Below are 14557 nucleotides of genomic sequence, written 5' to 3'. Positions count from 1 at the left end.
TTTAGTGAAAAAAATCAGAAGAAACAGTAGGGTAATGACCATTTCCAATCTGTCATTTTTAAGAAAAGGAATTGAGAGGATTGTGACTCGATAACTCCAGAGGTTGTTGGATGAAGTCTCTGGAACAGAGCCTGCCTTGGTCACCCTGGTAGATGGGCAAAAGGTACACCAAGATATACGGGAAAGTGATCCTTTGGATTCTCCTGGACCTCTCAGCAACCTGTGATACCATCAGCCATGGTATGCTTCTGGACTGCCTTGCACCACAGAAGTAGGGAGCCTCAGGTTGGCCACCCTGGGGCTACACACTTAGCGTCTGTGTAGGGCCTTTTCGGTGGTTGCACCCCATTTATGGCATAGACTCCCCAGTAAGGTTCACCTGACTTCATCACTTTGTTCTTTTAGATTCCAGGTAAAGAACTTTTTGTTCACTCAAGGCTTTTAAATTTTAAATTTAAATTTAAATTTTGATTTTTAAATTTGATTTTGAAACTGATTTTAAAAGAGTTTTTAAATTGCTTTGTTTTGTATTTTATATCCCCCACCCACCCTTTTGGTCTCATATTATTTAATGTGTTCTGTGTTTTTATTTTATCTTTTAATGCTGTGTTGTGAGCCACCCACAGAACAATTTGTTATGGGCAGCTAATAAATAAAGTATATTATTAATCATCATCATCATCATCATCATCATCATGCAATTTACACACAGTCTACCAAATGTTATTGACTAGATTTGGTATTTAATTATCAGGCCCTTTCCAATAATCCCTTTCTATCATCATCATCATCTTCCCATCTGGCATTCCACAAATGGTTCAAGACATTTTTCTTTCTGTGTCTTCAGTTGTTAGTTCTGTTTGCATTGCTCCAGCTGTTCTACTGCTAATCGCTGTTCTGCTGTGGGTTTTTTGCTTCCATTTGTATTGTTATAAATTGCTTTTGCAATTTGTTTTGATTTATTATATTGTAAGCTGCTTTGAAATTATTCCTGAAAGAGATATGATGAACATGAAAGCATGCTCATTTCTTTGTGACCTTCAATTTGGTTCTGAGAAAGCTATTGCCCTACTATTACTTTTGGATTGATTTTATAAAATAGCTAGAGATTTGTTTTCCTGCTCTCAGCTTAATAAGATCACTGTGCAGGATTTCTTTTAGCTTGGCCTTAATGCTAATAAAAGGGTGGTTTTATATCTATATCTATATTTATATTTAAATGAGAGGTGGCAATTCAATTTGTATCATGGAACAAAGTTTTTTATGATGCCTTTAAAACAGGCAGCTGGTTTTGTGAAGTTAGGATTTGTTGAACTTTACACTGGATGCTGTACCTTTAATTATGGGATACCGGTAAGAGTATTCCTACGTATGAGCAAATATGCTCATACAGTATATCACTGGTATAAGGGAATCATACTATAAAGCTCAGAAAGTGTTTGTTTCTAATCTGGCAGGTATGATGCATACATGGAGTTCTCTACCTGCAAGAACTTCCCCATTCAGTTCAATAGAGGGATCTGATCTATGCAAATACACTTACGAATTCAGACCCTCACACTGAAATAGTTGGTGAAGCTTTGAACACACAAATGCAGGAAATCTTAATTGAGGTCCATGTATATAGTTGATAACTGATCACCAGTGGTATACCACTATAGACATCCTGTGTTAGCCAACTGTCCCAGAGGCTCACCACACAATCCTAGGCCTCCATTACCCATGTTACAGAACTCTATCTTGTCCTTAAGCAACCCTCTCATATAAGTGAGAAGATCTCATACAGACCGTGCTTTAGTTGTCTGGCACATGGAATGTATTTTGTGCCAAGATTGATTGATTGATTGATTGATTGATTGATTATGTGCCGTCAAGTCGGTGTCAACTTTTAACAACCACATAGATAGATTCTCTCCAGGATGATCTGTCTTCAACTTGGCCTTTAATGTTTCTCTTAAAACATTCATTGTGCATTCATTGCATTCATTGCTGTTGTAATCATCTACCCACCTTGCTGCTGGTCGACCTCTTTTTCTCTTTCCTTCAACTTTTCCCAGCATTATGGACTTCTCAAGGGAGCTGAGTTTTCACATAATGTGTCCGAAGTATGATAGTTTGAGCCTGGTCATTTGTGCCTCGAGTGAAAATTCTGGATTGATTTGTTTTATAACCCATTTGTTTGTTTTCCTGGCTGTCCATGGTATCCTCAAAGGTCTTCTCCAACACCAAAGTTCAAAAGCGTCAACATTTTTTCTGTCTTGCTTCTTCAAAGGCCAGCTTTTGCATCCATAGAGTGTCATGGGAAAAACTATTGTCCGAACGATTCTAATCTTTTTAGGTATAGACACATCACGGGATCTAAATATCCTTTGCAAGGCCTTCATTGCAACTCTACCAAGTGCTAGTCTGCGGGGTATTTCTTGAATGCTGGATCCTTTACTGTTGATGGTCATTCGTAAAAGGCAGAATCTACCCATCACTTCAATGTCTTCATTATCAATTCTGAGGCTGGTTGCTGTACCCATTGTCATCAGTTTGGTCTTCTTTACATTTAGTCGTAGTCCCATTTTTTCACTGTGCTCCTTGACTTTCATTACTAGAGCTTGCAGATCATCCACATTCTCAGCTATCAGAGTGGTGTCATCAGCATAGCGCAAGTTATTGATGTTTCTTCCTCCAACTTTAAAACTATACTCATCTTCTTCCAGTCTAACTTATCTCAGTATATGTTCAGCATATAAGTTGAATAAATAAGGAGAAAGTATACAGCCTTGACGTACTCCTTTGCTGATCTGGAGCCAGTCTGTTTCACCATGTTCTGTGTAAACTATGGCTTCCTTTCCTGTGTATAGGTTTCTCATGAGAACAATGAGATGTTCTGGGACACCCGTTTTCCTAAGGATATTCCACAAGAACAGGGAGTTAATTTAAGGAAAGGGAAAGGACATAGGTAGGCAATTCTCATGATTGCAAGGAGGAGCAGGCAGGCAGGGGTGGGGAAGGCAAGGTAAAACTTCCCTTCCCCACAAACAATCAAGGGAGGTGGAAGTGAGCTTCACACTCCCACATGGGCAACCCAGCTCCATGAAGCTCTGTGAAGCACAAAGCAGGCTGGAGGGATCCAGGGTCAGAACTTGTTGTTCCAGCCTCTGGGCATCCCACAATGCAATATGCAGCACACACATTGCATTGGGAGATTCCCCCATCTCTGTGTCTACTCGGGTTGAATTCAGATCAAGGAGTCTCACGATACCTTGCAGCTGGGGTTAAGGGTGCAAGTGCACCTTTAACATTGTCTAGCAGCTGTTGTGAACCAAACCTGATCTGAGCTTCAGGGATGTGATAGAGGCATCCCACTCCAGGTCTGGTAGCTCCTCTGCTGTCAGGGAGAATGAAGGTCTTGGGCAAGGAGGACATCGGTCTGAGGAAGAGGGAAATGCTCCTTTAGAAGGGACCCCTTCCATGAATGATGAGCCCATATCCTCTCGCACAGAGGATACTCCTCTGGGGGGTGGGGGCCTCTTTGTAGTGGGTGATTCGATCATTAGAGGTATAGAGAGATGGGTTTGTGACCCACGTGTTGACCGCACGGTGACTTGCCTGCCTGGTGCAAAGGTTGTGGACATTACGCAGCGTCTAGATAGGCTATTAGGCAGTGCTGGGGAGGAGACAGCTGTTGTGGTGCACGTCGGCACCAACGATGTGGGGAAATGTAGTCGAGAAGTCCTGGAAGCCAAATTTAGGCTGATAGGTAGCATTTTGAAGTCCAGGACCCCCAAAGTAGCATTCTCAGAAATGCTACCTGTTCCACACACAGGTACAGTGAGACAGGCAGAGCTGAGGGGTTTCAATGCATGGATGAGACGTTGGTGCCGGGAGGAGGGGTTTAGATTTGTTAGGCACTGGGACACATTTGGGGGCAAGCAAGCCCTGTACAAAAGGGACAGGCTGCACTTGAACCAAGATGGAACCAGACTGCTGGCGCTTAAAATCAAAAAGGTCACAGAGCAGCTTTTAAAATGATGCCTGGGGAACAGCCATTGGGAGCTGGGCAGTATCCCATTCGGCAAAAGCCATCCTTTAAAGTGTGAGGGTGCAAAGAATTCAGATAAAACAGTAGGGGGCAGAGCAGAGCCACATAAAGAGCAGACGGTAGCCTGTGCCAGCAGGTCAAAGAGTCAAAAGAATAGCATACATCAGGTCAGAGATTCAGCGTATAGGTGCTTATATGCCAATGCCAGAAGCCTCCGAGCCAAGATGGGTGAGCTGGAGTGCTTGGTTGCTAACGCAGAAATAGATATAGTGGGCATAACAGAAACATGGTGGAACAGTGAGAACCAGTGGGACACTGTTATCCCTGGGTATAAACTCTATAGAAAGGACAGGGAGGGGCACCTTGGAGGAGGGGTAGCACTGTATGTTAAAGAAGGGATAGAATCTAACAAGCTAGAAAACCTAGGTGGACTGGGGTCCTCCACAGAAACCCTGTGGGTGACTATACAAGGCCTGAAAGGGAACGTGCTACTGGGGACGTGCTATCGCCCTCCGGATCAAAATGCCGACAGTGACTGGGAGTTGCAGGAAGAAATCAGGGAGGCATCAAGGAGAGGCAGGGCTGTAATTATGGGTGACTTCAATTACCCACACATAGACTGGGTAAATTCACAGTCAGGTCAGGACAAAGAGGTCAAATTTCTAGATACGCTAAATGACTGTGCCCTAGAACAGTTGGTCATGGAACCGACCAGAGAGAAGGCAACCTTGGATCTAATTCTGAGTGACACCCAGGACCTGGTGCATGATGTCAGTGTCATTGATTTTCTCTCTTGATTTTCCCTTTCAGCTTTCTTTTCACCATACTCCTCATTTTGGAGAAGTTTCCTCTTCTAAAGTTCAAAATGTCAGTGTTAGACGTCCTTGGTGATTCTCTTCCCACATGTATGCTGAATTTGATGGCACTATGGTCACTGTTCCCTAAAGGGTCAATGACACAAGGTGATTCAGGCATTAATTGATCTCTTAATAAAATGGAATCAGACACAGGCTTGAATTCCATATAATTCTGGGTTGGTACCTCTGGGTCTAATGCTGGAGTAAGGGGGTCTCCAACACAGCCAGGTTTGTTTAGAGGGTTAGGTGGGCGAGGAGCAGAGGGATTTAACCCAGGCTGAGTTAGGCTGGTCGTGAGAACAGCCTCAGTGATTGACATCCAGACAAATGTTGCATTAGTGACATCCAGACAAATGTTGCAAATAAAGATGCACACATGCAAGAATATGAATAGATGAACAGATGCTCAAAGGTGTGCAATCTCTTGCAGTCTCGGTCAATTGTGCAAGTGTTGTGATTGTGCAGTAAGGATAGCATGTAGTTTTGCCTCATTGCTGCATATGAACTGAGGTTTCACAGCAAGAGGTGCACCATAGATTGCACAAATGCACCCTGCTGCACCAGTGCAAATATATTAGTCTGGCATGAAGCTTTCGACTTAGCGGAATAGCTAGCACAGCCTCCTTTCACTCATGCAATGTGTTTCCACTAGTGCCACAGTAGTCTTGATGTCAGCCACCCACCATCTAGGACCCTGGCTAAAAAAAAGTGAAAACCCTGTTACAGCTGTTACTGGGGACACTGGATAAATCTAAGAACTAATCAAATAATCAAGGGTATATGTGTTAGATCAGTTGTGTGAGGTCTTTGTATTTATCCATGCAACTATAAGGTTGAAAATACCTTCTAAAGAAGCCCCCACATTTAGCCATCGAGGAAGATGTTTGAACTGCATTGTAGCCATAGTAAATTAATTGTGCAGTGTCTTCAAGTGCACCTGATTGGGGTGGCATCAGGAGTCAGCCAGACTGTGCACCAGTTAAGTGCCAATGCTCATCAGAGGACACTCCCAACAGGGCCAACCCTTGAACGCCCACTGCCAGTGGTGGCAGTAATATAAATAGTCCATGAGACATGCACCACTACTGTGCTCAGCACCCCTATCTACAACTGGGAGCATTCCCTCTAGCTAGGCTCACCCTTTCACCATGAGCATCCCCCTTTTCATCATGGTGGGCCTCTAAGGGATGATCCCATTAGTCAGTGGGGACTGGAAGAGAATCAGCAGTCTGAGCCAATTGCCACAGTTCTGCCTTTCTCAACCCTTCCCAGTTCTCAATGGGAGGAGGATGCACAGGTGACCAGGGGTGGATTAAGCTTTTTGCCACCCATAGGCAAAAAGGATTTTGCTGCCATTTTACCTTGAACAAAAAAAGTTTGCCCTTTTTTAAATAAGGTAAAGGGGGGGCTTCCTCATCTCCACCCTGCTGCAGCCGCTGTTGCCCACAGAGAGGGGCAGCAAAATTTGAGGAGGAGCAAAATTTGCTGCTCCTCAAATCTTGCCGCCGTAGGCAAATGCCTACTCTGCCTCTCTGTTAATCTACCACTGCTGATGACTCTTCTTCCTCCTATCATCCAAGGATGAGGAGGAACTGCTGCTGCCAGTGACTCCCCGCCCATTATTCAGTACTTCAAGGGGAAGTCCCAATGTACTGTGGGAGCAATTTGCCCTGGGTGAGTAGGCAAGCCTACCATGCCATGAGAGTTCATGGCAGCCCTTTGCCCCAGGGCCCCATTGCTACACTTAAAACTCCCCCTTCCCTCCTTCTCTATGAAAAATACTGCTGCAGTTCTGGGTTTTGGAGCCCTACCAGGGAGTTATATATAGCTCTGTTTAATAGATTTGTCATATTACCATCACATGTGTGGAGCTTGAAATATGTAGTCAGCTTTCAACAGACAATTCTTTGATGATTGAACTGGTTGTAACTGATAATGCAAAAACTACATATTGGTCTAGCAAAACAAATTCTAACAATATGAATGGTGTTGGTTTTTGACAGCCATCCTTCCAGCTTTTAAATCAAGATAAGAAATTGATATCTAACAAGGACACAGAGAGGAGGAAACAAAAGGAAATTGATTATTGACTCAATTCATCCTCAGACAGGGTCACAACCTACCTGCCGGTGGCCAGAAACTTGATGTGAGTATGCAATTTTTATTTATTAAAGTATGGGAATGTCCTGAATGGGGAAAATGGAGGACAGCCAAGGGGCAATCCATGTTCTTATCAAGGGGGAGGGTGAGTCTGCCGGGATGAATCCACAAAACTGTAGAAAAAAGAGCAAAACCCAGAGAAGAATTATTTCATTCGTAATCCCATGTGGGATATCAATATGGTAAATCCCTGTGGTTGTTTCCCAGTAAAAACCATTTGATCTTTTAAAACCACTGGATCATATATATATTTTTAGAAACTGTGTGACACCAAAAATGCTGGGAGAAGTGTTTTTTGTTCTTTGGTTTGGTTTGGTTTGATTTGGTTTAGTTTGGTTGAACCCCTATCTTGTGGCTATTTTTGGGATGACACACATTGCAGGGATTCCGTGGCTGAAATCCTAGCTAATAAAGAGTGTGCATTAGGAGGCTCTGTGGGGACATGAGAGGGGCCAGTGTGCACTTCTTCCAGTCCCCCTCTATGCGCTGTTGCATCAGAGAGGGTGAAACCTTCCATCTCTGCCTGAGCTCCAAAAGTACTCTGTAAGAGAGGAAATATTGCTGATCCTCAGCAATGTGTTTTACTGAGCATTTCCAGGGTACAGGCAGAGCTGGGAAGTTTTGCCCTCTGGTGCAACATCGCATGCAGAGGAGGACCAGGGTAGCTGTATGCAGGCCCCTGTCATGTCCCCGTAGAGCCACCTAGGGTATCAGCCTGTGTGTTTAGTTTGGAGGGAAAGGGAAAGGAAGGGTTATGAGTGTCTCTTCTAACTTCTTTCTCCCCTTTTCTTCTCAGAAAAGAGAAGATACTGAGAAGCATTTCTCTCTGTCCCTGGAAGTAGCAAAGCTGAGAGAGCTTCCCTAACTGAGAAAGCTGTTGAATGATTTTGGCAAACCATAGGTAGATGAACCTAAGATTAATTTTGAATACCATGAATCGCACTGTAGATGTTCATCGAACCATAGTCTACCAACCACCAGTTTCAGGACAGGGGAGTCATTCCCTCTTCCTGGTCTACTGAGGTGGCGTCTCAGCAAGCTCCATAGCGCTCACATTGCCAGGCTGTGGACAAGTCATCAGAACATCTGCTGGGTGGCAGCCATTGGCCACGGTCTTCAAGAGGGCGTGCTGAGGATGATCGTGCCTTTTCGGAATGGACCACCTGTCCTCGGCAGAGAAAGGGCATTTAAAACCTGTCAAACTGCATTTAAGCCCTTCTCTTGACAACAATTGCACCATCACCCTCATAAGAGCCTTGCTTCACACAAGCACAGTTACTGGTAACAGCAGGATGCAGAGAGGCACTATTTTTCTGTTACTCTGGGAAGGGATCATTTTGACTTCCTAGGAGGGAATATGTATATGAGGGAGGGCAAAATATCCTGGGGTCTGGTCCACTGTGATTAAGGATGTTCTTGGGATGGCAGGCCCCAGCAAAGTAATCCAGGAACATTCAACACACTCCTGCCCCCCGTGTTGGCTTGCCGCCCAGGGATTAGCCCTCTCATGAGAGGGCCAGTCCGCTGGGGAAGACCAGAGGCTCAGTGAGCTTCGGGCCTCCATTGAACTATGCTCTCAGCAGGTAGGCCATCCAAATCAAGGGCCCCCCACTTGTGTGGGACTTCCGTTCTCTCTGGTAAATAAAAGAACTTGTACACAATGACCCCCTCCTCTCCAGGCAACCTTTTTCATACTCCCAAGGTGTAGTGGCCACTCCATGTGCCCAGGCGGTACTGGATAGGCAGACTAGGGAAACACCAGAACCAGGGATAGATCTTTACTCTCATTCAAATTTCCTGGGTTTGGACCAGTGTTGCGGCATATGCAGATCGGCCACAGTGGGGAATCATGGGAGAGGGGAGCCCTGATTATCAACGATCCCAGGAAAGTAAGGTAGGAGCCCCTGGTGGCGCAGTGGTAAAACTGCCACCCTGTAACCAGAAGGTTTCAAGTTCAATCCTGACCAGGGGCTCAAGGTTGACTCAGCCTTCCATCCTTCCGAGGTCGGTAAAATGAGTACCCAGAATGTTGGGGGCAATATGCTAAATCATTGTAAACTGCTTAGAGAGCTCCGGCTATAGAGCGGTATATAAATGTAAGTGCTATTGCTATTGCTGTTGCTAAAAACAAACATACGTAAATATATGCCAATGGACAACCAGACTGGCAGAGCGACGGCTTGGGCTGCTTCTTCGCAGCAGTTGCCAAGACAAGGAAAGGTGTTGCTGGGATACAGGTCCCTGCGGCTTGCTTGTGTCAAGCAACAGGCTGTGCAGCAGCTGCCATCCGGTCAGCATGCATGTCTCCATGGCTTTTTGCTCTCATGCGAGAGGGGTCCTTGGGAGAAGGGCCGTCGTCACACGTAATTAACAATCCTGCCCCATCCCTGTGTACCCCAGGACAGTTCTTCTCTTGAGTAGTGCATGGGTCTCTCTGGCCGGTGTCAAAACTCCTGTAAGGTGTCAAAACTCCTGTAAGGTAATAACCAGTGCCACTGATTTATTACTAGTGTTCTAACAACAGTAGCAATCTTACTAATACTTATTAAGTAACTCTATGAGTCCTTCAATATACTGCAGTGGACAATGAGGAGTGGGTACCATTAGTACCTTTGTTGTATTACTTATTTGTAGGGATGTGCACGAAATTCTCTGGGAACATCCCAGGGGGCAGGAAGGGGTTCCCTTAAGAGGAGGCAGACAGGTCCTACGTGCCCCCCTCGTTGAGCCTCGCCTCCCCATCACGGCACGGTACTCTGTAAAGTTCTACCATGACAGCAGCAGCCTGTGCTGCTGTCTCCTTTACGGCGTCCACGGCAATGACAGGATGCTGCTCCCAGCATCCCTCACGCAGCGTCAGCACGCAAATGGACCCAACGCATGCGCCTATGCCATTTGTGTGCCAATGCTGTGCGAGGGATGCTGGGAGCAGTGTCCTGTTGCCACTGCAGGCGCCTAAAAGGAAACAACAGCACAGGCTGCTGCTGTCACGGTAGAACTTTACTGAGCACAGCACCAGGATGGGGCTGAGGAGGCTCGCAGGAGGGGCAGGTAGGACCTGCCTGCCTCCTCTTAAGGGAACCCCACACCCCGCACCAAAACATTTTGTCTGCAGGGAGCCAAATCATTTTGGCACCTCTTCAAAGAGGTGCTGATATGATTCAGGCACATCCCTGCTTATTTGATTGAAGGCATTTGATTGTACAGATGAATCTTCACTAGAAGCTGGAGGTAATCACAACTATTAGGTAATCACAACTATAAAAGAGCCCCTGGTGGCGCAGTGGTAAAACTGCTGCCCTGTAACCAGAAGGTTACAAGTTCAATCCTCACCAGGGGCTCAAGGTTGACTCAGCCTTCCATCCTTCCGAGGTCAGTAAAATGAGTACCCAGAATGTTGGGGGCAATATGCTAAATCATTGTAAACCGCTTAGAGAGCTTCGGCTATAAAGCGGTATATAAATGTAAGTGCTATTGCTATTAGATTTGACATTGTAGATTTGCTGAGTCATGTACCTCTTAAGAAAAGAAGAGCTGTACTAGTCCAGACCGATGGTCCATCAAGCTCAGTATCCAGTTTCCAACAGTGACCAGCCAAATATTTCTGAGCATGAAGGCAACAGTCTTCTTCACTGGTTGCTCCCCAGCAACTGATATGCAGAGGCACACACTCTCTGAATCTTGTGGTTACATTTAGTTGTCATGGTTGGTAGACTTCGGTGAACCTGTCTCCATAGACTGATGTTGCCTTAACCAGAGGCTGATGTACAAGATCAAGCAATTGATGTAAGCATCAACAGAAACCAGGATCATGTTATGCCACTCTGAAGAGGGGCAAATCCCCTGGATTTTTATACTTGGTGATGTCCTTGAACTAGGCTGTGCTTGCTATGCTTCTTGATGGATTTGGGCTGTGAGTTCACTGCCAGTCAGACAGTTGATGCAGTCAGCTTTAACAGTGTTTTGGTTGGGCAGAGTGGAGGGGGCGGGTTGCTGATTTCAGTTTTCCACCCACTCTTTCTAACAGTCTATTCGTGTTGGCAAAGCTGGCAGTACCAACTACATGTTTGACACAGAAATGTGGGGAGCACACTGATGTGTCTGAGAGTCTCTGGATTGCAGCATTTTGTCTTGTCTGTACCTAAAAACTGTTGCAGAAACTGTGAAATCTTGTGAATTTTCTAACCAAGGAGAAGCAGCAGTCTTCTGTTATTTCGGTCCTATTTCTACAAATAAGCCATGAAAAAAACATCTCTGCTAGCTCTTAATTATTTTATGGATACTATGTCTGGTAGCAGTATTTTCACTCTAGAGAATCTTAATGATAGAGATAAGGAAAAATGAAGATTTAAATAAAAATGTTTAATATGAGTACATTATCTCTTTTTATGCAGATTTTTGGTGAATGCAATTTATTTATGTGATTTAAACTGCACCAAGAGAACAATGAAGAATAGTTCGAAAAGCTACACAGTAAATACAGTATCCAAACCTGGTAAATTGTTATTGTGATATCGTTTAATTGTTCCTTAGTATTTGGATAGCTTTGTGAATGGTTGCTTATTGTGATGGCCCACACGCACAAAAAGAATAGCATTATAAATGCTGGTTGAGAGCCATGAAACTGCATCCAGCAGCTGTAACTACCTTGCCTGAGACTGGGGATATTAAAACAATTATTCATTCCGTTCGTACCCCACTTTTCAAACTACTGGTCCCCAAAGCAGCCAAAGGTTTTTTGAAACACAAAGAGATTCTATTTAAAATAAAAACAAACAATTAAACTAAGGGGAGCTAGTGATCTGGTATGCCAGATTTTCACAGTTCTACAGCAGTGCATTCACTCTGCTCTGCCTTAATACTCTTGTATTAGGAGGTTTCCATCTGCATGTTCTCACATATTACAGACAGCATTTTTAAGCTGCTTTTATGCATAGATAGGAATCAAGCAAACTTCTCTTTCTTCATAAGGTAGGCAGGGAAGAGGTTCAGAGGATCTCTTCCTGCGGTACTCTTTCTTCCAATTGATCAAAGGCTTTTTTGAGGAAAATAACACAATTATGTGTTATCGAGAGATGGGGCGGGGGGGGATCCTTTGGAATCTACCTTGATTTATTCTGGGCGAAGAGTTGGTTTCAAATCTTGTCTGGTTTGAATGACATTGAGGTGGGTCCCACGATCAGTGAAACTCGCCATAAGGGGGTTAGCAGGGAGAGCAGGCTTAGCCCGCTCTCCCCACAGACGATCAAGGCAGCAGCTTTGGGTGGCCAGATTGGCCGCCCACACAACTGCCGGCTCTGTCACGGAGCCAGCGGGGGCTGTGGGGATCAGAGGCCATGTGGCCCCTGGAAGTTCCAGGATGGGGTCTCTCTAAATGCTGCTTGCAGCCTCCCAGAGGGGGGTCTCCTCGTGTGTTGCCATGGCACGGAGCCACACCGCAGCAATACACAATCAAGAAAACACAGTTAATGGAGCGCTTACTCTGTTGACCTCGCTTTAGTTGAGGGCTACTTAAGCGGCTTACCCGCTTTGAGGAAACTGGGCTCACCTGTCAGCCCAGTGGTTCTCACGCTTGCCCAAAAGCGGGCTAGGCTCCCTTAGCCCGCTTTTGGCCAATCGTGAGAATAGCCTCATTGTGAAAGACATCCCATTGTGAAGTTTAAAAAGATGTGAATAGCTATAAATTTGAAAGTTGGAAGGGGGGCAAGCATTTGGGATTAACGTGTCATTGTTCAAAACGAGTATGCATTCAAAGACCTTGAGGTCATTCACACAATCGAAAACTGTCTTCTACCCAGGTTTGGGAACTGTGTGTACTCCCAATTTTTGATTGTGTGGAAGCAAGGTTAGAGGAAAACCTGGGTAGAAGTGACTGTGTGGAAGCAAGGTTAAAGGAAAACCTGGGTAGCTTTTTCTCCTACCTTGCTTCCTCACAATCACTTTTACTCAGGTTTTCCTCTAACCTTGCTTCCACACAATCAAAAATTAGGAGTACACACAGCTCCCAAACCTGGGTAGAACACAGTTTTCGATTGTGTGAATGACCTCCTTGTTAACTGGGAACATTTTCATGAATAAAAAATAATCTCTGCACATAGGCCTTCCTGTATAAGGCTTTCCTGTATAAATTATAAATCCACTGACTGAATCTTCAGCAGCAAAATTCTCTTTCTAGTGATGCAGCAATTGTGTTCAGGCAGCTGCTTGATGGCCTTGTTACACAGCCTTCAGCAATCATGTTGTATAATACAACATGAGTCTACATCTTCTTTTCGTATTCTCAAAACACTTATTTTGCTAATTCAGGAGGAAGTCTTTCCCAAACCTACCTGGAGAACCCAGGGCCATTCCGCATGCAAAGCACCTGCCCTACCACTAAGTCACAGTTCATCACTGATGTTTTCATTCTTTAAAACCTGTATATTTGACGGTCTTGGTCCTAAACCACCATTTGCAAATCTCCATGAATACTGATTTGCAAATTATGTTTGCAAATCTCCAAAAATACTGAGACATTGGTCTCAATGTTTTCTATAGGCTTTGCTTCCAAATAAGTGTGATTAGAATTGCAGCCTGTGCCATTGGTACTTGCAGATGAGTTTAGGGCAAAGGCTTCAATTTGCAAAACTCCTAAGCATGTTCCTGGAGTAATCAATGAATAAACTCTGAAGCAAGTTGTTCGAATTGCAACCTTACTAATTAAATGACACTTGATCAACTTTCCCATTACAGAGCTTCCAAGCAATGGCCATGACAACCCGGCTTTCCAACCGGATGAAACAGCTGCACAAAATGGCCATTTAAAGAAGAACAAGAAAAAGTAGGTTTCTGCCTTAATTTTTTCAGTGTCGTTGATTTGCCTCAGATGACCTCAATTGACCTTTCTGCTTACATCTTTTTAGAAAGAAAAATGAGAAGTCAGAGAAGCCAAATAAAAAGATGGTTGGGGTTTTTGAGCTGGTCAGTATATACTCTGTTGATTTGCTTTCTCTTTATTATCCATCTATCCATCCATCCATCCATTCATTCATTTCAGTTATTTATTACATGCAGTGATATCAGGCTTTGAGCTCATATGCTCCCTCCCCTGCTACTGTCACCCCACTTAGGAAACAACTCTCAGGAGATATTACTGTTATCTGAATCTCAGTCTCCCCTAACTGTGGATGCGGAAATGTCTTTCTCCAGAATTCTCACAATTCATGGCAAGGGAGATCCCGTGTTCAAATAATCATTGAACCTTTCCCCCTATATTACCTTTTATACACTCCAATGGGAGGAGGGAAAGAGGTGAGGAGAAAGTGTGTGAGCCCAAGTGCTAATTCTGCAATGCATAATATAGGCGGAGTAATATCCAAGAAGCCCAAAACTGTATTAGCAGATTAAAATCTACAAGTAAAGCAAAGATTTACATGTAGATTTGAACACAGACTTTAGACTTCTTTTTAAAAACAATTTTTAGATGATAGATACATGCCTCCTGACTTGCCATCATAACACATCAATA

The 14557-nt window shown here is 44.3% G+C and overlaps 1 protein-coding gene across 8 annotated transcripts in view; it reads left to right on the top strand.

Annotated features, from left to right (window-relative positions):
* ABCB5 (ATP binding cassette subfamily B member 5) overlaps positions 1–14557 on the top strand; it is a 106581-nt gene that overhangs the window by 48620 nt on the left and 43404 nt on the right. For 7 of the 8 annotated variants that reach the window (XM_053265976.1, XM_053265975.1, XM_053265978.1 and 4 more), the window contains 5 exons: positions 6894–7036; positions 7847–7951; positions 11445–11545; positions 13783–13870; positions 13953–14010. In XM_053265976.1, coding sequence (XP_053121951.1) covers positions 7932–7951; positions 11445–11545; positions 13783–13870; positions 13953–14010 — 267 coding nt within the window. In that variant the 5' untranslated portion in view covers positions 6894–7036; positions 7847–7931. Of the gene's footprint in view, positions 1–4904; positions 4996–6893; positions 7037–7846; positions 7952–11444; positions 11546–13782; positions 13871–13952; positions 14011–14557 lie in introns of those variants that run through there. The other variant, XM_053265974.1, reaches the window with a different exon arrangement.

The sequence above is a fragment of the Hemicordylus capensis genome, chromosome 6 (assembly GCF_027244095.1).
Source record: "Hemicordylus capensis ecotype Gifberg chromosome 6, rHemCap1.1.pri, whole genome shotgun sequence".
In the NCBI taxonomy this organism is placed as follows: Eukaryota; Metazoa; Chordata; class Lepidosauria; order Squamata; family Cordylidae; genus Hemicordylus; species Hemicordylus capensis.
Note: the sequence above shows the minus strand (reverse complement) of the source record. Positions and strands in the feature narration are given on the sequence as shown.